Raw genomic sequence first — 23,796 nt, forward strand, 5'->3', positions numbered from 1 at the left:
AGATCCTAGAAGGCTGCTTGGAGGAGGTTATTTTTCTTGAAGAGTTTTCACTTGGAGGCCTGTGGGAAAGAAGGCTTTGCGCTCCGGAGGCAGCAGCGGGAGCAGACCCGGGAAGTCCAGGAGCTTTGTCCTGGTGGCGGATGGCCGCCGGGGTCCCAGGATGCTGGGGCTGGGCACTCTTGATTCCCCCGTTGTCCCCTCTCTCCAGTCTCCGGAGTTGTGACTTGAGGATGCCACACGTTAATTGGCGAACCATGGTCTTGAGCCAGCTCTAGACTCCACTGTCCACTGCCATTGAGGTTAGGGACCCGATCCTCAGCCCCTCTATTCTCCCTCCCGGTTGCGGCTGTGGGAAGCTGGATCTGTCCTGGAGGCGGAGGCCTGCTTTGAACCTTGGGTGGGCCCAGAATGGGGGGCGGCTTTCCCATTAGGGAGCCATCCGCGGACGCCCAGAACTGCAGAGGGCTGGCCTCCCGGGCCACAAAGGAGCAAACGGAGGAGGCTACAGCCGCAGCTCCGCCCCTGCGGATCTCGGAGCGCCGATGGGGCGGGGTCCGGTGGGTGGAGCCAGCATGACCTTGGTCACTCTGCCGAGACAGCCCTGGGGGTGGGACTCGCCGTCTCTATGGAGACCGAGAAACAGGGGATAATACAGCGGAGCCGCCCGGGCTGCAGTCCCGCCCCGGAGCCGGCAGGGAGCAGAGCTGCAGAGCCGCCCGGTCTCCCGCGTCGGTGGGTTCATTCTTGTGTCCTTCTGTCCGTCGAACGCGCACTGCAGGAGCAGCCACGAGGTAGAAGTCGGTAGGAGACCCGGGCGCCGACCACCCTAACCAGTAACGTGCACGATGAGGAAGGGGTGGGGGTGGGAGCGGCCTGGAAGGGGTCCCAACCCTGGAAGGTACTGAGCTGAGGACGCCAGCTGAGCTGCCCTGCCCCGGCCCCAGCGTTCCGCCCCCTCCCCCCCACCTCCATGTTGGGCTGATTGATGACTCCAGCTGTCCCAGCGGGAGCAAGCTGGTGGCTCCAGCTCACGGGCGTGGCTGCTCCATCCCTGGCCTGCAGACCCCTGGGACTACATACAACCTGTGACCCGGATCTATCTGATCAGCCTGAAATTACCAAGACTCCATCTTCCCAGGGAGAGGAGTGAGCACTGACTGGATGCAGGATCCTGCCAGTCCCCTAGGACAAACATTCTATGGGAGGAAAGCTCCTCTAGACTCTACGCTTCGTGAGCCAAACGCTGGGTGTCTGGTGGGAGGTTGTAGTGCAGGGAGAGGGAAGGTTAGTGCAGGACTGGGATTGTGGACAGAGTCGCTGCAATGTAGCAGCTGTGGTTGCTCCCAGTCCCAGAAACTGCAACTTAGGGATGGATCAATGGTAGCCGAAGAGGGGGCCCAGGCCGTGGTCACTGGAGACTCTAGTATAAAAGGCAGTTATAGGATGATTGCTGAAGATACGACTGTGGTCAGGAGACTGTAGTGGAGGAGGTGGGTGTGCTTGGGCGGGTGGTCTCAACATAGTACCTGGGAGTCTAGAAGTGCAAGTCTGTGGGTATGGACACTGGGGGGCTTCAGTGTAGGGCTGAGATTGTGGCCAGAAGATTGTGGGTGTGCGGATAAGGGGGGGGGCAGTATATGGGTGTGATCAGGGTTGAGGGTGTGTGGAGAGGGGGTTTTAAGGCTTTGGGGTCTCGGAAGGGCTGTGGGTGTGTGGATGGAGGCGGCTGCCGCACAGGGCTGAGGGTGTGGTCAGGGAGGCATCAGTACAGGGCTGTGTTAGGTTACACAGAGTAGCACTGCGGGTGTGGTCAGAGGACTGCAGAGGGACTGTGAGGGTGTGGGAAGACCATTCAGTGCAGGGCTGAGGGTATAATTGGGGAAGTCTTCTATACAGTGCTATTAATATATGTCAAGGGTGAATCCTGAGAGAATGGTCCAAGCCCTCAGTCTCAGGGCTGCGGGTGTTGTCAGGGAGGTCTGAGTACCAACCAGGTGAAGGGTGTAGTCCGGGGGAGTAAGGCTGAGGGTGTGGAGGGCCAGGGCTGAGTACAAAAGCTGTGGGAGTGTGGGCTGGTTGGCAGTGCTCAGGGTGTGGTCAAGGGGCCTCAATGGAGGGCTGAAGGTGGGGAAGTATGCTTCAGTGCAGGTGTGAGGATCCCAGGGCCAAGGCCACAGTCCCACTTGCCAACATGCCTCTAGGGGCTCATAACCCCTACCCTGGATAGCCCCCCAATCTCCTGCTCCTCCTAAACTCCACAAATTGGGAGGCTACAGCCCAATGGGTGGCAAGGGACCAGGAAGCCATGGCTGTGCCCCAGGCACTGGGAGTGCTGGTGTGCCCCACCCGTGGGCCCCTGTTCCCCAGCCCGGCCCAGCCCAGCCCAGCAGCACTGGGAGCTTCTCCCTGAGCCACTCTGACACCATCCTGCCCTTAGCAACGTTCTCCAAGTAGCACCACCTCCCTTAGCAACAGTCTCCAGGCTTCACAAACTGTGGCCAGGCCAGCTCTAGGCTCCTTCCCCCTCATGTTTTTGTTTAACAGCAAATAGTAACAAGGTCCCGGCTGGGCCAGCTGCACCCCTGCCTAGGGCATGCACCCCTGCCTGTGCTCTGGCTCCCTTCTCAGCTTGGGCTGGGTCTTGCTGGATCCTCATGACCCTGACAAAGACACTGTCGGACTAAATACCTGCCCAACTAGCAACCTAGCCTGGCCCTGACCCAGCTTGGCATGGAACGCCCAGGGAGGGAGGCCTGATCTGCCATCCTCACTTCCACCCAAGCAGGCCTTGTGCCAGGGCCAGACAAAGCCATGGTCCCAGCTGCTGCCCTCACAGTCTTTCTCGACAGTGCCACTCTGTTCCCAGCCTGGTATGGCATCATGATTTCATCTGAACTCCACTCCAAGCCAGGGCTGGCATTAACAATAGGACCTTTCCTCTTGAGGCCCTCCCTCAGGGTTCAGGGGCCCAGGGAGACACTGAGCGCTGGCCCCTCTCCGCTGGCAGCTCCTGCTCCAGCTCTTGAGGGTATGTAGCTTAAATGCCCCCAACGCAGACCTTGCAGGTTTTGAGGTGGTGGCAGTAATGTGCTGTGCCTTGGGGAGGGGAGGAACAGCTTGGCTGGGAAGTGACCAAGGTGGGTCCCTGTAGGGTGGCATGGCAGCGAGCACAGACGTGGCTGGGCTGGAGGAGAGCTTCCGCAAGTTTGCCATCCATGGTGACCCCAAGGCCAGTGGGCAAGAGATGAACGGCAAGAACTGGGCCAAGCTATGCAAGGACTGCAAGGTGACTGATGGGAAGGCTGTCACTGGGACGGATGTGGACATCGTCTTCTCCAAAGTCAAGTGAGCCCCCAGGCAATGCCTGCTTCTGATGTTCCCGGAAGGTGGGGAGTTGGGGGGCTGGAAGCAGGGAGGACATGGAGAAGGGGGGAACTCATGGTGTCCACATATCTGGCAGGGGGAAGTCTGCTCGGGTCATCAACTATGAGGAGTTCAAGAAGGCCCTGGAAGAGCTGGCAATCAAGCGATTCAAGGGGAAGAGCAAGGAGGAGGCCTTCGATGCCATCTGCCAGTTGGTAGCAGGCAAGGAACCAGCCAATGTGGGCGTCACTGTAAGTGCCCTGCTGGTCTCAGGGAGACACTGGGGGGTGTGGGGAATCTCAGCTGGGGGTGGGAAGGGCTGGGCTCCCTAACCAGGTGCTCCTGGGGGAACTCTGTCCAAACAGAAAGCAAAAACAGGGGGTGCTGTGGACCGGCTGACTGACACCAGCAAGTACACGGGCTCCCACAAGGAGCGCTTCGACGAGAGCGGCAAGGGCAAGGGCATTGCCGGGCGGCAGGACATCCTGGATGACAGTGGCTATGTGAGTGCCTACAAGCATGCTGGCACCTATGACACTAAGGTGAAGAAGTGAGGCCTGGGAAGGCCCCCGCATGGCTGCCCCGGCCAGAGGCTCCAGCCTGGGCCTAAGGGGCACGTGGAGCAAGAGAGCCCGGTCCCCTCCCTGCTGGACCTGCCATCCAGAGCTTCCTGCCCAGCCCCACAGGGCCAGCCCACCAGGCCTCTGACCCAGACTGCTCTGTGTTCCCTTCCCCTTTCCTCCATGACTTCTGTCCCTCTGGGGAGAGTCTGTGCCTATAGCCTCACCGCCCCAACCTAGCCCTGGGCATGGCTAACCCCTGACTGCTTGCCTCATATTTAAGCTGCTGCTCTGGCCAAGTGCCTAATTCTTACCCAGACCTCAATAAAGACACCTTTTGTATCGATATGGCCTGGTCAGGTATATGACAATGGGGATAATGACATTCACACCCCACTGACCCTCAGTGTCATCACTCCCCTGCCTCTCATATTGCTGATCCGTCCACTGGTGGCCCTGCCCCAAAAAAGACAAACACATCTCTTCCATCAGCACAGAGCCAGGCTGGCGGAGATGCTCCTTAGGGAAATCCAGAGCCTTCCTGCAGTTAGGGCCTCAGTCTCAGCCTCTCTGCTTTCACAGCAGGAGGAGGGATGAGACAGCAGATTTGACCTGGGCCAAGTGTTGGCAGGGGGCTCAGTGCCAGGCTCAGTCTCAGCCTGCTGACAGGCCCCACTTCCAGGGGCTACCAAGGCGAGTCATTCTGGGCTTCAGCTTCAGAATACCAGAAAGTGCAGGAAGGACCTTAGGGGGTAGATAGTCTAAGTCCCTAATTTTGCAGCTGAGGAAACTGAGGCCCAGAGAACGAAGGGGCTTCTGCAGGGGGTGGGGTGGCGAGGACAGAACCATGCCCCAGCATGATCACAAACACGACTCTGGATGGCCAGTGATAGAGCCTGGCACCCAACACCAGCCAGGGGAGCAGAGCGTCCAACAGTGAAGGGGCCTCTTCCTTGCTGACTCCCTGTTCAACATCCCAGGTTGGGAGGAGGGAGGGGGCCTCTCTGGTCCTCTCTAGCTCCTGGGAGTTTCTGGATTAACCTTTTAACCTTTTCTTCTCTCTGAGTTATAACAAGGCCAAGGCTTTGGGGCCAACTCTCTTCCTGCTGACAAACAGGCTGGATGGGACTGAGTGCCTTCCGAGGAGAGGGTAGCTCCCAAGGGAGCTAGAAAAAGGCTCAAAGGTCTTGCTAACATGACAAAGTAGTGCAACTGCTCATTCCCTCATCCCACAGACTGTTCTGGGGTGTTCCTGTGCAGGCTCTACCGCTGGCTATCCAGTCCCATCCTTGAACTCAAGTTCTCTTGGGAGTGGGGGATGTAGAGAAATAGTGTGGCTCAGGACAGGGGTGCTGGGGATGGGAGGTGGGAATTAGAGGATGGAGGATGAACTCCTGGCCACAGTAGAGCCTCGCCTGACAGCTGACAGCTGTGGGCTCCTCCTCCCCATTAGGCTGACCACAGTGGCCTCGCACTGCTCAGGGAAGAGTTTCAGCGATCTCTACCGCTCGCACTGGTAAAAATGATTCCTCTAGCCTTGGGGAATTTGAATTGTAAGCTTACTTACATGAGCATAATGGGAGTGAAACCCAAAGCCTTCTGGCTTTCACTCGCTAAAATATCCTCTTAGTGAAAAGAATTCTGGAAAAGTGGTCGTGGAGCCTGAGGGAAATCAAGGCTCATCTAGAGCCAGGAAGACCCTTAAAGACCAGCGGGCCTACCAGTAGAATCTGTTACAAGGCAGTGACTGCAGCCCTTTAGTTATCACTGCTCCACCCTCCATAGCCCCCTCATGGTGGAGAGCTTTGGGTACCCTTGCTAGCAAAGCCAGTGGGCAAGGAAGAGTGGTTAGGGTCATTAAAACCTACATATAGCTGGTGGGAAGGCCAAATCTGTCAGAGTGGCTCTGCCCCACCTTTGGGGCACAGCACTTGCCAGAGGACTCGGCCCTGTTTCCTTTTTCCCAATAACGCCAGGCCTTGAGTGAGGAATTCCTCTCCACCTATTTTCCAGTTGCTTCAGGAGATCTCCCCTCTCCATGTTGAGTTCATGCAGTTCCAACAATTCTTTGGCCCTTCCCTTGACACCTTTAACCCCTACCCTTGAGAAACACAGTCAACTTCCCCAGGTGTGGCCATCAACCCTAGAGAGGCGCCTGGCCGGGGGCATGGCCAGCCACTAGCAGTGACATCGGAAAATATGGTGGAAGGTGACCCTGTCTGGGTCAGGCACTGGACTGCAGTCCTTCACCCTGCACACTCTCTGGCTACATTAGCGATCTGGGCAATCCCGAAGCAAAAACACACCCAGAGCCACTTTCATTATCTCTTCCCATTGATTTTTCAAATGCCCCACCCGTCAGAATTGAAAGAAAAATGGTGCCTCTGTCTGAAACACAGAATACTCATGCGTACAGTGGATGCTGAGCCCAAAGCTAACACCCAGAAACTGCACCTCTGGTCTAGACTTCACCAGCCTTTTCTCTCTTCTCTCTAGCTCCTTGCTGCACGCCCCCCCTGCCCCCCCGACGATACACACATACAATCATCACCCCATTCTTCTTACAAAGAAAGCTTCTCAAACACAAATCTACCACTCCTCTGCCTTCCCAGTGTGACATCCCCAAGGAGCCGTGCTACCTCGCTACTGCTTATTTCCTCTCAGCCCCTCAATTCCATGAACCACGTTCCTTCCCACTTCATGGAATTTACACATGCTGTTTCTCTCTGCAGCTCTCCCCAGTGCTTCTGCTTTTGACCCTGTACTTTGCCTGGTAACCTTCTACTCATTCTTCAGGTCTCAGTTAAAAGAACATTTCTTTAGGGGACATTTTCCTGACACCACACCTCCCAGGCATGGACTGCTCCCCATTTATGTACTCATGGCACCATGACCCACATCTTCCTTGCCCTATGATCCCTCTGGGGCTCCAGACTCTTTCACTCTTGGCCTGAGAAGGCTCTGCATGTTCCCATTCCACTCTTATGCAGCTTCCACTCAAACAAGACCTCAGTGATGCCTTCAATTCCCCAGGGTATGGATTTCTCTCTCTCTCTCTTGGTCTCTGTCTCTCGCTTTTCAGGGCATCTTTAGGCTTTTGTTTAGACCTGTTTGTACCAATGCCAAGCTTTGAGCTCTATCACACCAGTTTGTGCTTTCCTCCCTGACTGAATCTCCAGGGCAGACACCAGATCTTTTTACCTTTTCACTATGGTGGAAGAAAACTAAAATATGTTTGATGAACCAATCAATATGAATTCTCTGAAATTTCTTCTAACACTGAACACACCTGGTCATGGATGTTCTTGTTAAATATCCTACCACACAGTTTCAAGTGATAAGTGGGAAAAATGTCTAGTGTTTTTTCCTATTCAACATTTTCAGCCAAATGTTCCTATGTGATACGATGCTAGGACTAAGTGCTAACTATTTCTGTGGGGAGAAGGAAAGAATGACTTGATGGGAGGAGATAAGAAGACAAATAAAGAGAAGGACCAATACAATGTAATCAGAATAAGATTTTTTTCTTAATCTTGTGGGTAAATACCACCACACTGGTGGAAATGACACTGAGAGTCCCCTGTGGCTGAGAGGGAAGCTGCAGAGAAGGTATTCAGTGCTAGTTAGCTCCACAAACTAGGCTCTGGGACAGAGTTTGAGACACTCTGTATTAGATACTGACCCGTGTCATGTGCCACTGTGGGGGAGGAAGACAGCGTGCTTTTCCCAAAGGGTGATGATCTCCCTAAGTGATGACTCTTCTCAGGAGGCAGGAGTGCTTTCCCAGAATAACCTTTTTGCTCTTTATTCAGCTGCTGCAGCAGATACTCATTAGTTACCACCAGGGATCTGAGGCACGGGGGAAAAGGCAGTTATGAAATCATAAAAGCAAAGTAGATGCCATTCAGACCTATAATGTTGGCTAAAGACAAATATAAAATATAAAAAGTAACATCTTTAAATAGATAGAACTGTCCAGTTTATGAGTGGGTTATTTTAAAGGCAGGCCAAACACAAATCCACCACTCCTCTGCCTTCCCAGTGTGACATCCCCAAGGAGCCGTGCTACCTCGCTACTGCTTATTTCCTCTCAGCCCCTCAATTCCACGAACCACGTTCCTTCCCTCCACAGTTTCTTTCTTCATTATGATTCTGTTTATGTTCCAGACTGACTGTAGCAGGAACATAGTTCACATTTTATACAGTGATTGCTCTATTCGTTCCAAAGCACTTTCATGATGAGGTAAGTAGAAGCACTGGGAGATTGGCACCTGACCAGGCCTCCAATTTCTATCTCCAAATTTTAACTTCTACTTCTAATCTACCCTGCCTCTGCAATTAACTATTGGTGCTAGTCATGGCTATACTTTTGGACTCTGAATTACCATGTAATGTTAAAAGCCGTCAGAGACAGGTCAAAAAAATAAAGTAAAAAATGATGCATGCACAATGCTATTCATTGCAGCACTCTTTGTAACTACAAAATACTGCCAACCTAAATGCCCATCAATAGAGGAATAATTAAACACACAATTGAGTCCCATCCTATATAATAAAGAGCTAATATGCTAATTAGACTGAACAGCAGAAGGACCATCCGGACGACCTTCCAGACGAAGACGAGGCTGCAAGGGGGGCTGCGTGAATTTCGTGCATCGGGCCTCTAGTACAACTCTAAAAAGGAATGAGAGCTACCTCTATACACCACTGTGAACTGATTGCTAAGATAAACTGTTAAAGTATCATTATGCTTCTTTTTATGTACTAGAGTGCCCCTCTACACACCCACACCTACAGTGAAGGCTAGTGGGAGGGAAGGAGAGGATAGAGGAGACAGGTAAAGAAGCTAGATTTACCTGAGTTTACCTCATTTTGTAGATTTGACTTTGGGATCATGTAAATGTTTTACATAATTATAAAACAAAATTAAATCAAAATAATAATAAAAATTTCCTGTGAATCAAAAGCAAATTGAAACAAATTGAACCTGTATATTGAATTGATGGCTTAACAACACAGAGAAAAATTATTTTCAAGTTACTTTAAAATATAGCAATTTGACTGTACATCACTAAAGAGATGCACCCTAATGTTCTCAAAGTGTTGTCCCAGACCACCTGAAACAGCATCACCTGGAAATTGATGAGAAATGCAAATTCTCGGTTCCCAGCCCAGACCTGCTGAATCAGAACCTCTGGGGGTGGGGCCCAGCAATCTTCATTTCAACAAGTTTTTTAGGAGATTCTGATGAGCACCTGAGTATGAGAACCGTGACTTTATGCTACTTGCTCAACTTTTGTATATGTTTGAAATAATTGTAATGAAAAGTTTAAAAAAATTAAAAAGCCACCCAGAATGGCCCTGGGTCTAATCCTCTGAATATGGTATTATTCCAAGGAAAATCAGGAATTGAAGTTTGAGACAGAAGATGTGGGAATGGGGTTTTTATATTTAAATTTCATTGAAAGTCCTGGTAAACATGTTTGTCAAATCACAATGTCCAGGGCTTCTCTAAATGTACCAACAGTTTTGAGGCCTCTTCTGATTTTCTAGCCTGCATCCTGAGGGTACTATTTTTTTTGAAGAGGCGGATGCTACTGAGCTCCTCTCCAAAGAAAACTCAGACATTGGATTCTTTCTCTATTATTCTGAGTGGTCAATGTATTTTCTGTGACCAATAGCAGGCAGGTGTTTTCCAGAAGAGCTAGATGACTGATTTTGGGGGTACATAGTGACAAAAAAAAAAAATGCTAGCTGACTAAAACAAGATCCTCTTGGATCTAAAGAGAAACTACTTAGTATTGAGGTGGTACAATCCACCAATTCCAGCTAAGACATTTAGTCCCTGGTGTGTCCTGAAAAAGAGTGCTTTGAACACTGAGCTAACTGGCCTAGATTCAAGTGGTTTACATGTAACATGGAGTTAATTTGAAAAGTATATAGATATTAACTTGCCAGTAAAACATAGGAGATAAAGGAAAGTAAGCCCCTGCTTCCAGAAGCCAGCTAGATAGACCCACTCCTACCTCTGACTTTCATGGAGAAGGGCCACTGTCTCCTCCAGCTTTTTCAGCTGGGAAAGCTCCTGGTTCAGGCAAGCCACCTGTACGTTCAGCTGTTGGTTTTTGCGCAGAAGATCATCTACAAAGAATACAGTAGCCATGGGTGAGAGGATTCCAAGCAGCTGATCTTTGAGCAGAGCTTAAGGACATCTTGAAGAATGGGGGCCCGCTCATTGCACCCACCTCCACACTCCGCGCACCATTTCTTCCCTTAGACACAGCAGATATGGTGGCAAGAATATGGGATTTAGCAGCAAACAGATCTGAATTAAAATTCAACCATGTATTACCATACGTTAGTTCATTTTTTCTGAGGTTCACTAGACCTAATAACCCTGCCCCATAACACTATTATAAGGCATCAATGAGAAACCTATCCTCATTTAGCATAAGTAGTCAATAATTATTGGGTCTCTGAATTCTCCATTTTAGTTTATGCATACATGTGCTTCACTCTCTATGGAGTATGTGAAAACATCTAGAACTGTGTCAGGCACATAGTAATAACTCAGTGAGCGCTTGCACAAACTGAATTTGTAACCAAGACACTCATATGTAGTTCCCCAAATATATTACCACTGCCTGCAATAATGAGGTAGGTAAAAGCACTTGAATTCCGCCTGGCCAGTGTGTCTCAGTGGTTGAATATCTCGACCCATGAACCGGGAGGTCATGGTTCAATTCCCGGTCAGGGCACATGCCTGGGTTGTGGGCTCAATCCCCAGTGTGGGGCATGCAGGAGGTAGCTGATCAATGATTCTTTCTCATCATTGAAGTTTCTATCTCTCTCTCCTTCTCTCTTTCTCTCTGAAATCAATAACCAAAATATGTATATATTAAAAAAAAAAAAGGCATGCGATCCTGAGGAAGTCTAGAACCATACTTCTTAAACGTTAGACACTTTAGTATGTTTACAGATCACCTGGGGATCTTGTTAAAAAACAGACTCTGATGCAGTAGGTCTGAGGTGAGGCCCGATAGTCTACATGTCTAACAAGCTTGCTGATCTGTGAATCACACTCTGAGTAGTAAGATTTGAGAAGGTGGAGAACAGAGCGACAATAGCTGTATTTATCACCAGTAAGCCAACACCAGTGCTGGGCCTCAGGGCTGATTGAAAGTAGGTATCTAGTGAACAATCACCTGTTTTCAGAGTAGGTAAGTGGAGATGCTTTGATTATTTAGGCTTGTAAAATCAGACAGTGATGAGACAGAACTCTGGAAATTCAGTGTTGACTTCTAAAGCAAGTTCCTTGTATAAACTGAAATGTTTGCTTAGGGGTGCTGAGCTGGAGGGTTAAAGCCAAGGGTAAACTTTATCTAAAATACTGGCCTAAACTATATAAGCCAGTATTTTATATAATAAAAAAGTAGTACAAATAAAATAATAATAATAATAATAATAATAATAATAATAAAGTAGTACAAATCAAAACCAAAATTTCAATGAGAGATTATTTTTCACTTATAACTATGGCAAAAATTTAAAAACTATCCAGTGTGGACAAGGATAGAGTGAAAAGGGCATTCAAATACACTCATTTCTGATGTGAGTGTAAATTGAAAAAACCTTTTTGTGGAGTGATTTGGCAATGTATAATGAAAGCTTCAAAAATGTCCACATCTTAAGGAGACATATGTAGTACTTTCAACAATAAAGATGAAAAAGAATGTGTCCATCTTTTGACCCACTGATTCTACTGACAGGAATGTCCCTAGGACAACAGTCTGAAATGTACACAAAGATTTATGTACGTAGATATTAATAGCTGCATTATTTATTGTAGTATAAATATTAGGACTCTCAGTTCTGGCAGAAGGGAAGAAAGACAATCTCAGAGAAGCATTTTCATTCTACTGTCTTTTCTTTCATTTCAGGTCTTTTGAATGTTTGGAAATTTATTTTTTAATATGTTTTTATTGATTATTTTTTTAGAGAGAGAGGAAGAGAGAGGGATAGAGAGATAGAAATATTGATGAGAGAGAAACATCATTAATTGGCTGCCTCCTGCACACCCCCTACTGGGGATCGAACCTGCAGCACAGGCATGTGCCCTGCCCAGGAACTGAATGGGTGACCTCTTGGTTCCTGGGTCGACGCATAACCACTGAACAACACCAGCCAGGCTGGGAATTCTTTAAAATCATTTATATTATAAACAATGGCAGCTTTATATATTTATAATTAGAGGCCTGGTGCACGAAATTCATGCAAGAGTAGGCCTTCCTCTCCCCGACTGCTGGCACCGGCTTCCCTCTGGCACCCGGGACCCACGCTTCCCTCGTAGCCCTGGCTTCCTCCTGAAGGTGTCTGGAAGGACACCCGGTCTAATTAGCATATTATGCTTTTATTATTATAGATATTTTCAAACTTTCTATAAAGAACACAATCTTCTGCTATAATCAGAAAAAAAGTATCATCTGAAAAATAGTAACAACATTTGTACTTGCTTTACAATGACCAAGAGCTTCATCTGATAACTCAAGTCACCTGCATTACAACACTCTGAGGCACGATGATGGTTTCCATTTAGGTAGCCATGTGAGCTTTAGATAATGAAGCTTATTAATTGCATCATCTATAAACAAACAATTGTGTTGGGACACACCACACATTGCTTTCCTGAACTTACCGTAAGTGTTGGGCTGGTGCCCACTCACAACTGAGGTGGCAACACCTTCCTCCAACTGGTGGATTTTTTCTGATAAAATGAGGTTTTCCTCCAGCACTCTGACCAATTTTTGCTTCAAACTTTCCTTTGGGTCAACAAACAAAATACAAATACATTAAGAATCTGAAATTATAAGAAGTGCTTTTAGAGACTGAAAGAATCTTTCCCCTGTTTAGTGATAATTGAATAGAGGTCAGTTTCTCACTAGAATTTTAATTCATTGATAAACATAGCTCAAGTGCAGCAAACAAATTTATCACACGGAGTTGCAATTTTTCTTGTGATTTATCCACTACTGTTGCAGAACAAGTGGTCATTTTGACAAGTGGCCAGCATTCTGAGTCATTTATCTAAAGTTTGTAGAAACTGAACTTGATGTTTGAGAATCCTTTAATGTTAAGAAAAAAGGGAGGGAGTCAATGGGGAAAAAAGGGGACATATGTAATACTTTGAACAAAAAGGTAAATTTTTAAAATTGAGGGGTGGGGAAGGCTTAAGGATATGAGTCCCTTCTTCCTCTTCCAGAGCCAGCAGCCTGATGCTCTAGACCTGGCCTCTGGCTCAGGGCTCTCTGCTCCATCCCAAGGGGAGGAAAGACAATCCCAGAGACATGTGCCTTCCCTCAGCAGAATCAAACCATGACCTTCAAGGCTATGATCCTAAACATTTTCACCCTAGGGTCTTTTTCTTCTTCTTTTCCCATTTTGAGTCTTTCTTTAGAATTTTTGGATGAGGGCTACGATTAAGGAGTCATCCCTGTAGAACCTCTGACTTGTCCCTGTCCTGGCAAGTTCTGTGTTCCTGATTTGCCCAGAATGACTTTTCTGTATTTTGGTTCAGGAACATCTAGGTGTTCATGGTGATGATGATCTTTATGGTACAGAGCTGTTCTAGTCTTGCTGCGCCGTCCTTTTCTAGTAAAGGAAAAGTAGGAAAGGGAGATGAAAGAGGCATACCATGTCATTAGGGACCACCTGCCCAGCCTCCTTCAGTTCCATCTCCCTCCTGTGGAAGGCTTTGGATGCATCTTCAGGATGTGAGCGACACCACTGCTGAGAAGGAGCAGGGACTACCAAAGTCAGAAGCAGATCTCGGGCAGGACCTGCCAAAAATTCAGGTTGGGCACATGGGCGAATCTTAAAGCTAAAGCACAGAATTCCTAGTCAATAACTACTAGCTCTGCAGCATAAATAAGGTAATCTAATATCTCCTTTTTACGAGAATTTCATAAGTGGCTGTAAAAGGTGTTTCATGATTGGAGAAATTATATCCCACATCCTCTGTGGAGAAACAACAGCAGACCCTCTGAATGCAGGCTCTGTGCTATTCTCTAGTCACTGAGGAGGGCTCCTGGGGATAATTTCCTACAAAATGAGAGCAAAGGGTCATTGTGGGAAGAAAAGTAATTGGGCTAAGATTTCTTCTCCTGTATAATATCCCTTTAGAAATTTAAAAAAAAGTTAAGTCCAAATAACTCTAAAGTTTCTAATTTTTACTTAAACTTTTTTCACCACCAAGAACTCCTTGAATTTTTCTGCCATTAAACAACTAATAAACACATGAGGCCAAGATTTGCAAAAACAATTTTCCCCAAATTCCAAAGAAGAAAGATGCCCTAAAAACAACCCAGGTCATTTAGTCATTGGAAGTTTTCAAATCATAACATCTGAACAGGCATCTCAGAACTCTGATGATCAAACCTAATTTCTACTGTATTTATTATTGGCACTTTCCTGAGGATCATAAAATCCTTTGTAACCGTTAACATGACCACTGTGTCATGTTAACATATCTCATCACTCTACATATTACCCAAAAACTACTAAAAAAAAAGTTACAGGAGGAACAAAATAATTGGTACATGATGGAAGAGTGCAGATAAAACAAACAGGAAGAAGATTATGAGAAAAATGCAGACTTTTCCATTACTGTGTTATTGAGAAATTTTGGTAAGTGATCACGAGAACAGTTTTCCTTGTAGAACAGAAGCAAAGTCAGAGCCCTTCTCCCAGAACTGAGAAAGCACTCACCCAGAAACTTCTTGTTGAGGAGGAGGGAGCCGGAGCCGGTCCAGTGCTTATCCACAAGCTCCAGGAGCTGTCTGAGGACAGTGGCCACATGGGAGGTTCTGGCAGAGATCTGGGAACTGTGGTTTCCTGGCAAACCATGCAAACTGCCCAGGTCACTAGAGAGAGGCTCAAGAAAAAAAACAAAAGACCCAACCATTCGTCATTCTTACACAATAAGGGAAATAAGAATCCAGACGTTTAAAGTGTTAACATTTTAAAAAAAGAAAAAGAAAAAATAAGAATAGAATATTAAATTTGTCCAAGGCAAATATGATAATATATTCAAGGACAATTTCAAAGCTAATAGTATCTTCTTACATTATTTTCTGTAGAGATTTTGAGAAGAAAACAAAAAAATGTTTTGACACATACATCAGTGGCTCAATATATTATGTTATGTAATATGGAAAGATTAAATTGCAGAACACTTTCAGAAAGTAATTTATATATCATAAAATAAAATGGGGAGTAATTTAATAAAAAGCATAACTCATAATAAGCTTATATTATGAGTTACGACGTTACAATAAGCTTATAACATTTTAAATGTTAAACGTTATTATTGGACCCAGTACTAAAGACACTTTATTCAGTAAGAATTGTATATATAGATGTATAGGTAGATCTGTCCAGTAAAATTCACAATTGTTTTTTATTAATTCTGACATGAGTAAATACATATATAGACATATCTGAATGATTTAAGAAATTGTGGGTTTTACTGGACAGATCTGTTTACCAATCTCCTCTGTAGGGTCTCATGGACTTCAAGAAAGCTGATATATATTAAAAACAGCCAAATTAGCCCTAGCCGGTTTGGTTCAGTGGGTAGAGTGGCAGCCTGCAGACTGAAGGGTCGCGGGTTCGATTCTGGTCAAGGGCACTGCACGGACCTCGGTTGCACGCTCCTCCCTGTCGGGCCCTAGTCGGGGCTCATGCAGGAGCAACCAATCGATGTGTTTCTCTCACATCAATATTTCTGTCTTTCCCTCTCTCTTCCACTCTCTCTAAAAATCAATGGAAAAATATCCTCGGCGAGGATTAACAAAAACAAAACAAAAAACAGCCAAATTATTTCTCAATCTTTGGCTCTTTTGATATAAAAAGTTATAGATGATTAATTAGCTGATGCTGTTATACCCACCAATTGTGAAGCAGAATACAAAGACAGTGCGTGTTTGAATGCAGGCTTCTTGTTGAAATAGCTTGAATTGCTTTTAAAATTAAAGTCTGAATACTTGGACCTGCATTCTTTAAAAAAGTTTCTCCATTTAAAATAAATACTTATTTTAGAGTATTTGAAAAGTACAGAAAGTTTAAACTGAGAAAACTAGTATCTATCTATGTATCTATTTATATTTTTAAATTTAATCCTCACCCAAGGACATGTTTACTGGTTTTAGAGAGAAAGAGAGAGAAGAGAGAGAGAGAGAGAGAGAGAAACATCTATGATGAGAGTGATATTTATAGCGTGAGTTACACATGTGGCCTAACTCGTCAAAAATGAACATTTATTGCCCTTGATTTTATGTATTGATAATTGTGCAACAACTTGGAACATAAATGACTTTACAGATTTTCTTTCACTTATCACAATGTGGTGAGAGTCGGGGATAATTTTTATAAAATTCTGAATAATATTTTTTTTTGGTTTAAATTTCTTTATTAAGGTATCACATATTTGTCCTCATCCCCCCATTCCCATCCCAAACCCCCCCAAATTTTATTAATTTTTATGAGCCTTTTCATTTTCAGCAAATTATGGCTCATGGCTTTTAAAAATAAATTTTTATAATTTGCTTATGATTCTAAAGTCAGTTGGTCAAAAATAAGTTTTCTAATCACAAATTCATGTTCAGTTTAATTTTGCATATCATGGAATTACATTTAAGAACTTTTTAAATGCTCTTTTCAGCAATTTTCTGATTTATACTTTTCTAGAAACTGAACAGTATATTTCTTTTATATTTACATCCAATTAGCTCTTTCACAGCTCTTCATAAAAATAAAAATAGTATCTAACAGAAAAAAAGGAATGAGTTTTTAAGATTATCCAGGACAGTGCATTGAGATTTTAATTGCTATTTTAACAACATATACAAAGTAGAAGTGAAAAAATTTCCTAGAACATGTCTTACTAATACAGCATCCCAAATATTCTAAGTGTTCCTGTACCTTCCTGTACCTAAATACATTAACACACAGTGCTCTCTGGAAAAATAGGCATCCAGTGGCTGAAAATGGGAAAAATGGACCAGAAAGCCAAGAAAGTATTACGAGACTGCCCCCTTTTGTATACAAAAATTATAGCTACCTCCGAAGTTATGAAAATGGAATAGAAAGTATTTAAAGAGTTAAAAAAAAATCAAACTTGTAAACCCATGCCAATGTTCAAAAAGATTTCTCACAACTGAAAACTAAGTGACTAGAAAGAGTCACTGCTTCCTTATAGACAGCAAATAGTTAAGTAACAAATGATTCATATGACAAAGGATCATAGATTCCTGGAAAGAAAGGGCCATGAGAGCTGAGGTTCCTTTAAATAAAGAGAAAAAGGCTTCATGATGGAAGTGGGGCCTAGAGAAAAATTAAAACTCCAACAGATGAGAGTACAAGGCATTCTTTATAGACAATGTATGCAAAGGCAGTGACAAAACTTAAGTTACTGAATAAAAACTGAAAAATAATGATGTTCTATTGTACACTACTATCATACCATAACTTTATTAAATTAATTATATTATATATGTGGGAATGGTTATTGATTTGTTGTACTTTCTCTAAACCATTCTCAGCTAAAAATACCTTGGATAATCTAATTCATCTTCTATCTGCTGCTACTTTGGGGAACAAATGGAATAATTTTACTTTCTAGACAGAAAAGCAACGCTTTTAGAAGAAACGTCTCAAGCAAGTTGCTTGTGGCCAAAGCAAACGTATAAACATGATAAACAACAAGGCTATAGAGATCGCTCTCCAGCCAACCCTGAGCCCCAGGCAACTTTTGCATTCCTTCCTTGGGTAAACTCTGTCTGCCACGTATTATTATCAAAGTACTTCCCCACAATGTTTATGCTCTGGAAGTAGATTCTCCCTGTGACAAAAATTAAGCAATGTGGCAGAAGGGGAATGACTTTCCCCAGGGCAGAAGAATCACAGACTTTGGCCTGGCAGTATTTATTAACTACTGGCCTCTGAAAATCCCTTTGAGTTTCTAGCACTCTTGGTCAGAACCATCCCCACACCAAAAAGAACTCTATTCTGGTCTTACATCCGAGGTGTTTTATTCATAAGCACAAACAAGCCAACACTTGCCTCGCTGCCTGTAGCATCTCTGAAACCATGTTTTGGATTCAGTGTGGCAAAGATATTGTCCTTCCGTTTGAATCCTCTCTTCGATGGGCTTAGTGACCTCTTGGTCAAACTCTCTCTGTTTTCTGAAGTCCCAGTAGGCAACATCAGTGTGCGTAGAGAGTCTCCCAGCACGGAGCTGTTTGGGAAATGACCATGAGCTGGTGTCAAATCCCCAAGGCCGGTGGATAATTGTTGTTCTACATTGACCAGCAGAGCAGGGTCACTGTTGAAATGGGTTGTGGCATACAGATCTGTGAAAGGAACAGGCTGGGAGATGAATCTGCTCTTCAACTCTCCCTTGTCTTGCTTCCATCCTTACCCCACCCAGAGTCCAAAAGTCATAATCTCCCTAGTATATACCCTCAACTCTCTGGACTCTTTTTTCTTCCACCTGACAAAACCCCAATTCTGGTTAAATCCAACTGCCCACATACTCCAGTCCTACACCAGAGCAGTGAGAAGTAGCTGGAGAACATGCATCTCTTCTCACCATCTTCACTTTACATACATGACCGCTATTGTAACTGGGCTCTTGTACTGCCTGGCTATCCTAATATATTACTCTAGTCCAGTGATTGGCAAACTCATTAGTCAACAGAGCCAAATATCAACAGTACAACGATTGAAATTTCTTTTGAGAGCTGAATTTTTTAAACTTAAACTTCTTCTAATGCCACTTCTTCAAAATAGACTTGCCCAGGCCGTGGTATTTTGTGGAAGAGCCATACTCAAGGGGCCAAAGAGCCGCATGTGGCTCGCGAGCTGCGGTTTGCCGACCACTGCTCTAGTCAATTTACTTTTCTCTGAGATGACCATTTCACATCTCTCTTTTCCTGAAACTTCCAACAACTTCTCACTCTCAGGTACTAATCCCTTTATTTTTCTGAGAAAAACAGGCAATCAAAGGAAACATCTATGTGATTCCACCACCAAATCTATGTATTTATTGTATAAATTCTCTGAATTCCTTCTTGTTATAATCGATGAACTGTCTGTGTTTCATCGAAGGCCAACTTCTCCACTGGTGGACAGGATTCCAGCTCCTCTTGACTACCTAAGGATTTTTCTTGTACTTTTCCCTTTTTTTTCTCCTGCATCATCAATTTTCCCTCTACTCGACCATCTCCATCACGATTTCCTTGATCCCATCCCCCCTCCAGCTATAATTCCATTTCTCTGCTTCCCTTCACTGAAAAACTCTTTGAAAGGGTTGTATGTATTTGGTAACTCTATTTCCTGTCTTCTAATTCTTTCTTGAATTCATGTTAGTGAGGCTTTTATTAACCACGAGTCTCCTGAAGCTGCTCACTAATGCATTGCCAAATACTATAAGCACTTCTCAGTCCCAGGCTCACTTCCCCTCTATTAAAAACATCTGACACAATATATTGATCACTCTCTCCCTCCTCCTTGAAATATATTCTTCACTTGGCTTCCAGGACACCACTCCCTCTTTTTTCTCCTACCTCATTGGCTGCTTCTTTCTTGCTCTCTGTGCTGGTTTCTCTCCATCTACTGGATTTCTAATTGTTAGAGGGCTCAGGATTTGTCCTCAGATCTTTTTTCTACATTCACTCCTTAGGTGAGATCCTATCCAGTCTCAATTTTAATGCCATCCATACACTTTTGGGCCCCTGAACTCAAAACTAATATGTCTAATTATCTAACTGGCATCTCTGAGAAGTTTTAACAGGTGCCTCAGATTCAAGATGTCTAAGACATCATTCTTGATATCTGCCCTAAAACCTATTTGGTTCCACTCTTCCATCTTAGTAAATGATAACTCCATTCTTCCAGTTATTCAGACTCAAAACAGGGAGTCATCCTTGACCTTATTTCTCTCAATCCATCAGAAAATAATGGGATGTTGTCTTCGGAATATATTCAGAATCAATACCACCTCTACCGCTAGATAACCTCTTAAATGTTTTTCTAAGTTTCTACCGTTGCTCTCATTTTCTATTTGTAACCCAGAAGCCACAGTAATTTTTAAGTTAGATCATATCACTCCTCTACTACAAACTCTCCATTGTCTTCTCATCTCTCCCAGAATAAAAGCCGGACTGCTTGCTTCCTCTTTACACTTCACCCCGCTCACTCTGCTGCAACCACACTGGCCTCCTTGTGGTTCCTTGAACATACTAGTACTAAGCATGTTCCAGCCTCAGAGACTTTGCACTTACTATTTCCACTGTCTAGAAAGTTCTTCCCCAATTATCCACATGGCTTATACTCTCATTTCATTCAAGTCTCTACTTTTATTATATTTCATCAGAGAAACTTCCCCGGATCATTCTGTCAAAAACATCATCTCCCCCTTATTACACTCTATATCCTTATCTTATTTTTATTCATAGCACTTATCATAACCTGACATACATTTATATGCTAACTTGTTTATCATCTGTCTTACGCTCTTTAGAATAGAAAGTCCAGGAAGTAGAATTTTTTATTCTTATGGTAAAATATACATGGAACTTTATTTTTATTTGCTACTTTATCTGCAGAGCTATAACATTATCTGGCACATGGTAGGTATTTAATAATTTTTGTATAGTTAATAAATAACTAAAGAGGATATATCTGTCACTTACCTGAAACTAGCTTTTTCTGAAAAAGTTACCAGAATAGAAGTGACTTGTGCCCAGAGAAGACTACATGCAACTAGAAATATGTCTTGGGTTGCTATTTAACTAAAATGACATATATGAAGCTCACATGTCTACAATATATTTCTATAATATAGCTCATATTTCTCTAATACAGTGGTTCTCAACCTTTCTAATGCTGCGACCCTTTAATACAGTTCCTCATGATGTGGTGACCCCAACCATAAAATTATTTTTGTTGCTACTTCATAACTGTAATTTTGCTACTGTTAATGAATTGTAATGTAAATATATGTGTTTTCTGATGGTCTTAGGCTCTACAGCAGCGGTTCTCAACCTGTGGGTCAGAACCACTAGCAGGGTCGCCTAAGACCATCGGAAAACACAGATATTTACATTACGATTCTTAACAGTAGCAAAATTACAGTTATGAAGTAGCAATGAAAATAATTTTATGGCTGGGGTCACCACAACATGAGGAACTGTATTAAAAGGTTGTGGCATTAGAAAGGCTGAGAACCACTGCTCTAATATATCTATCACATTTAACTCATACCCTGCAGATTTCTGGAGGTTCCATGGACCACTGGCAACTCTGAACTATAATTTAACTAATGCTAATGCAATTTAAGCAATGTGAATTCCAAAATTTCCAGTTATACCCTCCATTTTCATATCCATGAAAAGGCCTATAAAGCTATTACCTGAACTAAGCTTCAAAAGTCTTCCAGTGCTGGAGTCAGGGTTTGACAGAGGAGTCAGTAAGTCTCCACAGGAATGGGATGTGGTAGCCTTCATGTCATTCGAAGGCTTTATGTTATATTCACGGTAGTTCTTGCTTCTCTGAGGCCTTTTACCAAGACTTCCATGCAGGGATAGAGTGTGAGAATAATGACTATCATAATTGTCTAGACCAATATCAGAAGGTAACTGATAGGGATGGATCTGGCTAGAATCACCGACATCCAAGCGTTTACCCAATAAGGCATCATGGGTAAGCTGATAAACATCGGGTTTTGGTAGCATGTCCTTTTCTGGAGAAGAACCTGAAGATTTATTGTCCACAAAAGATATTCGGTACCCTTCTTTAGCCATCCTCTCTGGGGATCGGACTGTTGTCTGGCGAGGTGAGTAGTGTCTGAATTCTAACCACCATCAAGGAAAATAAAAGGAACAAAATACAATGAGAACTCTTCTTGGCCCAGTTAAGATACCTCACTATACTGGACATATCTCTGTCTACCAGAAAAATTTCTCAGAAAGAGATGGTTTATAATTTTGATAAATGGTAGCATAAAGTGATGAAAGGACTTCTGCATGGACAACAACAAAACCGCCCCCCACCATATTGGACATTATGTAAACAGTGAAGAATCTGTAATATTCTTTTTTTTTTTTTTTAAATATATTTTATTGATTTTTTACAGAGAGGAAGGGAAAGGGATAGACAGTTAGAAACATCGATGAGAGAGAAACATCGATCAGCTGCCTCTTGCACACCCCCTACTGGGGATGTGCCCGCAACCAAGGTACATGCCCTTGACCGGAATCGAACCTGGGACCCTTGAGTCCCAGGCCAACGCTCTATCCACTGAGCCAAACCGGTTTCGGCGAATCTGTAATATTCTTGAGATAAATTTCATGTCAACTTAATCCCGTAGGAATTTCCTCCTGAAACTGTAGTGTCAATTTTCTAGACACTATCCTATATAATAAAAGTCTAATATGCTAAGTGTCCAGTTGACTGGTCAGCTATTCAACCAATCAAAGCATAATATACTAATGATATGCTAAGGCCACTCAACCACTCGCTATGATGTGCACTGACCACTGGGGGGGGGCAGACACTCTGACTGGTAGGTTAGCTTGCTGCTGGGGTCTGGCCGATTGGGACTAAGTGAGACAGGCTGGACACACCCTGGAGCCCTCCTGCGGTCCCTCCCCTATTGCCCCTCTCTGTCTGGCCAACTTCCCACATTCCTCCCCAGCCCCAGTGGGGTCTCTCGTCCTGGCCTGTGCCCTCTCACAATCTGGGACCCCTCGGGGGATGTCGGAGAGCCGGTTTCGGCCAGATCCCACAGGCCAGACCAAGGGACCCCACTGGTGCACGAATTCATGCACCAGGCCTCTAGTTTTCACATAAAAAAATTTGATGTGTTGCCGAAACCGGTTTGGCTCAGTGGATAGAGCATCGGCCTGCGGACTCAAAGGTCCTGGGTTCGATTCCGGTCAAGGGCATGTACCTTGGTTGCGGGCACATCCCCAGTAGGGGGTGTGTAGGAGGCAGCTGGTCGATGTTTCTCTCTCATCGATGTTTCTAACTCTCTATCCCTCTCTCTTCCTCTCTGTAAAAAATCAATATAATATATATTTTTAAAAAAATTTGATGTGCCCTAGCTGGTTTGGCTCACTGGATAGAGCATCGGCCTGGGGAATGAAGGGTCCCAGGTTCGATTCTGGTCAAAGGCATGTGCCTTGGTTGTGGGCACATTCCCAGTAGGTGGTGTACAGGAGGCGGCTGATCGATGCTTCTCTCTCATTGATGTTCCTGACTCTCTATCCCTCCCCTTTCCTTTCTGTAAAAAATCAATAAAATATATTTTAAAATGTTTTTGATGTACCCCCACAATAGTTGTGATCTTATTTATTCAGCCAATAGATAATAGTTGGCAGGTCTATGATTTCATAGACTCCCTTGATAAAGCTAAGTCCCTCCCATTCCCAGAGGTTCTAGGTTCATGCATTGGGAATCACCATACTAAGCCAATATAAATAGCAGGGAATGCAAAACCTGTGAAAATTCCAGCTATAAAGCATTTGTATCAGACAGCTCTACCTGTCATCTCCAAAAAGCCTCAGAGTGGGACAAGTAGAGCAGTAGACAGAAAGAAAAGTCTTTGTACTCTTTGGGGCTTTCAGAGTTACATGTGCTTAGAAAGGGCTTCCTTAGGAAAGAAAACATACTATATCTGAGTTAGTCACATTAATTTTTTTTAATACATTTAATTTAATTTTTTAATATATTTCTATTGATTTCAGAGAGGAAGGGAGAGGGAGAGAGAGATAGAGACATCAATGATGAGAGAGAATCATTGATTGGCTGCCCC

General features: G+C 44.4%; 2 protein-coding genes across 6 annotated transcripts in view; one reads left to right on the forward strand and one right to left on the reverse strand.

The window, feature by feature from the left end:
* Nucleotides 1-551: 551 nt before the first annotated feature.
* On the forward strand, nt 552-4,269 carry TPPP3 (tubulin polymerization promoting protein family member 3). Of its 5 annotated transcripts, none has more exons than XM_054709985.1 (4): nt 552-833; nt 3,152-3,345; nt 3,461-3,614; nt 3,729-4,269. In XM_054709985.1, the coding sequence occupies exons 2-4, from the start codon at nt 3,158-3,160 to the stop codon at nt 3,915-3,917; spliced, it is 531 nt and encodes a 176-aa protein (XP_054565960.1). In that variant the 5' UTR covers nt 552-833; nt 3,152-3,157; the 3' UTR covers nt 3,918-4,269. The 5 variants fall into 5 exon arrangements, with proteins under 5 accessions (XP_054565960.1, XP_054565961.1, XP_027998942.1 ...); XM_054709986.1 differs by having other exon boundaries at nt 552-732; XM_028143141.2 differs by having other exon boundaries at nt 554-801.
* A 3,157-nt stretch (nt 4,270-7,426) lies between these two features.
* The window catches only part of LRRC36 (leucine rich repeat containing 36), a 45,489-nt gene continuing 29,119 nt past the window's right edge, over nt 7,427-23,796 (reverse strand). Inside the window, exons 8-14 of the mRNA XM_008139902.3 lie at nt 21,394-21,834; nt 18,042-18,331; nt 14,688-14,853; nt 13,614-13,759; nt 12,619-12,742; nt 9,950-10,064; nt 7,427-7,772 (exon numbers count right to left, since the gene is read on the reverse strand). Coding sequence (XP_008138124.2) covers nt 7,547-7,772; nt 9,950-10,064; nt 12,619-12,742; nt 13,614-13,759; nt 14,688-14,853; nt 18,042-18,331; nt 21,394-21,834 — 1,508 coding nt within the window. The 3' untranslated portion in view covers nt 7,427-7,546. The remainder of the gene's footprint in view (nt 7,773-9,949; nt 10,065-12,618; nt 12,743-13,613; nt 13,760-14,687; nt 14,854-18,041; nt 18,332-21,393; nt 21,835-23,796) is intronic.

The sequence above is a fragment of the Eptesicus fuscus genome, chromosome 21 (genome assembly GCF_027574615.1).
Source record: "Eptesicus fuscus isolate TK198812 chromosome 21, DD_ASM_mEF_20220401, whole genome shotgun sequence".
Lineage (NCBI taxonomy): Eukaryota > Metazoa > Chordata > Mammalia > Chiroptera > Vespertilionidae > Eptesicus > Eptesicus fuscus.

Excerpts from the sequence above, each read along its gene's own strand:
- TPPP3 (XM_054709985.1), top strand. The coding sequence starts at position 3,158 with ATGGCAGCGAGCACAGACGTGGCTGGGCTGGAGGAGAGCTTCCGCAAG. Across the intron at positions 3,346-3,460 it reads ATCGTCTTCTCCAAAGTCAA|GGGGAAGTCTGCTCGGGTCA; the intron begins GTGAGCCCCCAG and ends CATATCTGGCAG. Across the intron at positions 3,615-3,728 it reads CAGCCAATGTGGGCGTCACT|AAAGCAAAAACAGGGGGTGC; the intron begins GTAAGTGCCCTG and ends CTGTCCAAACAG.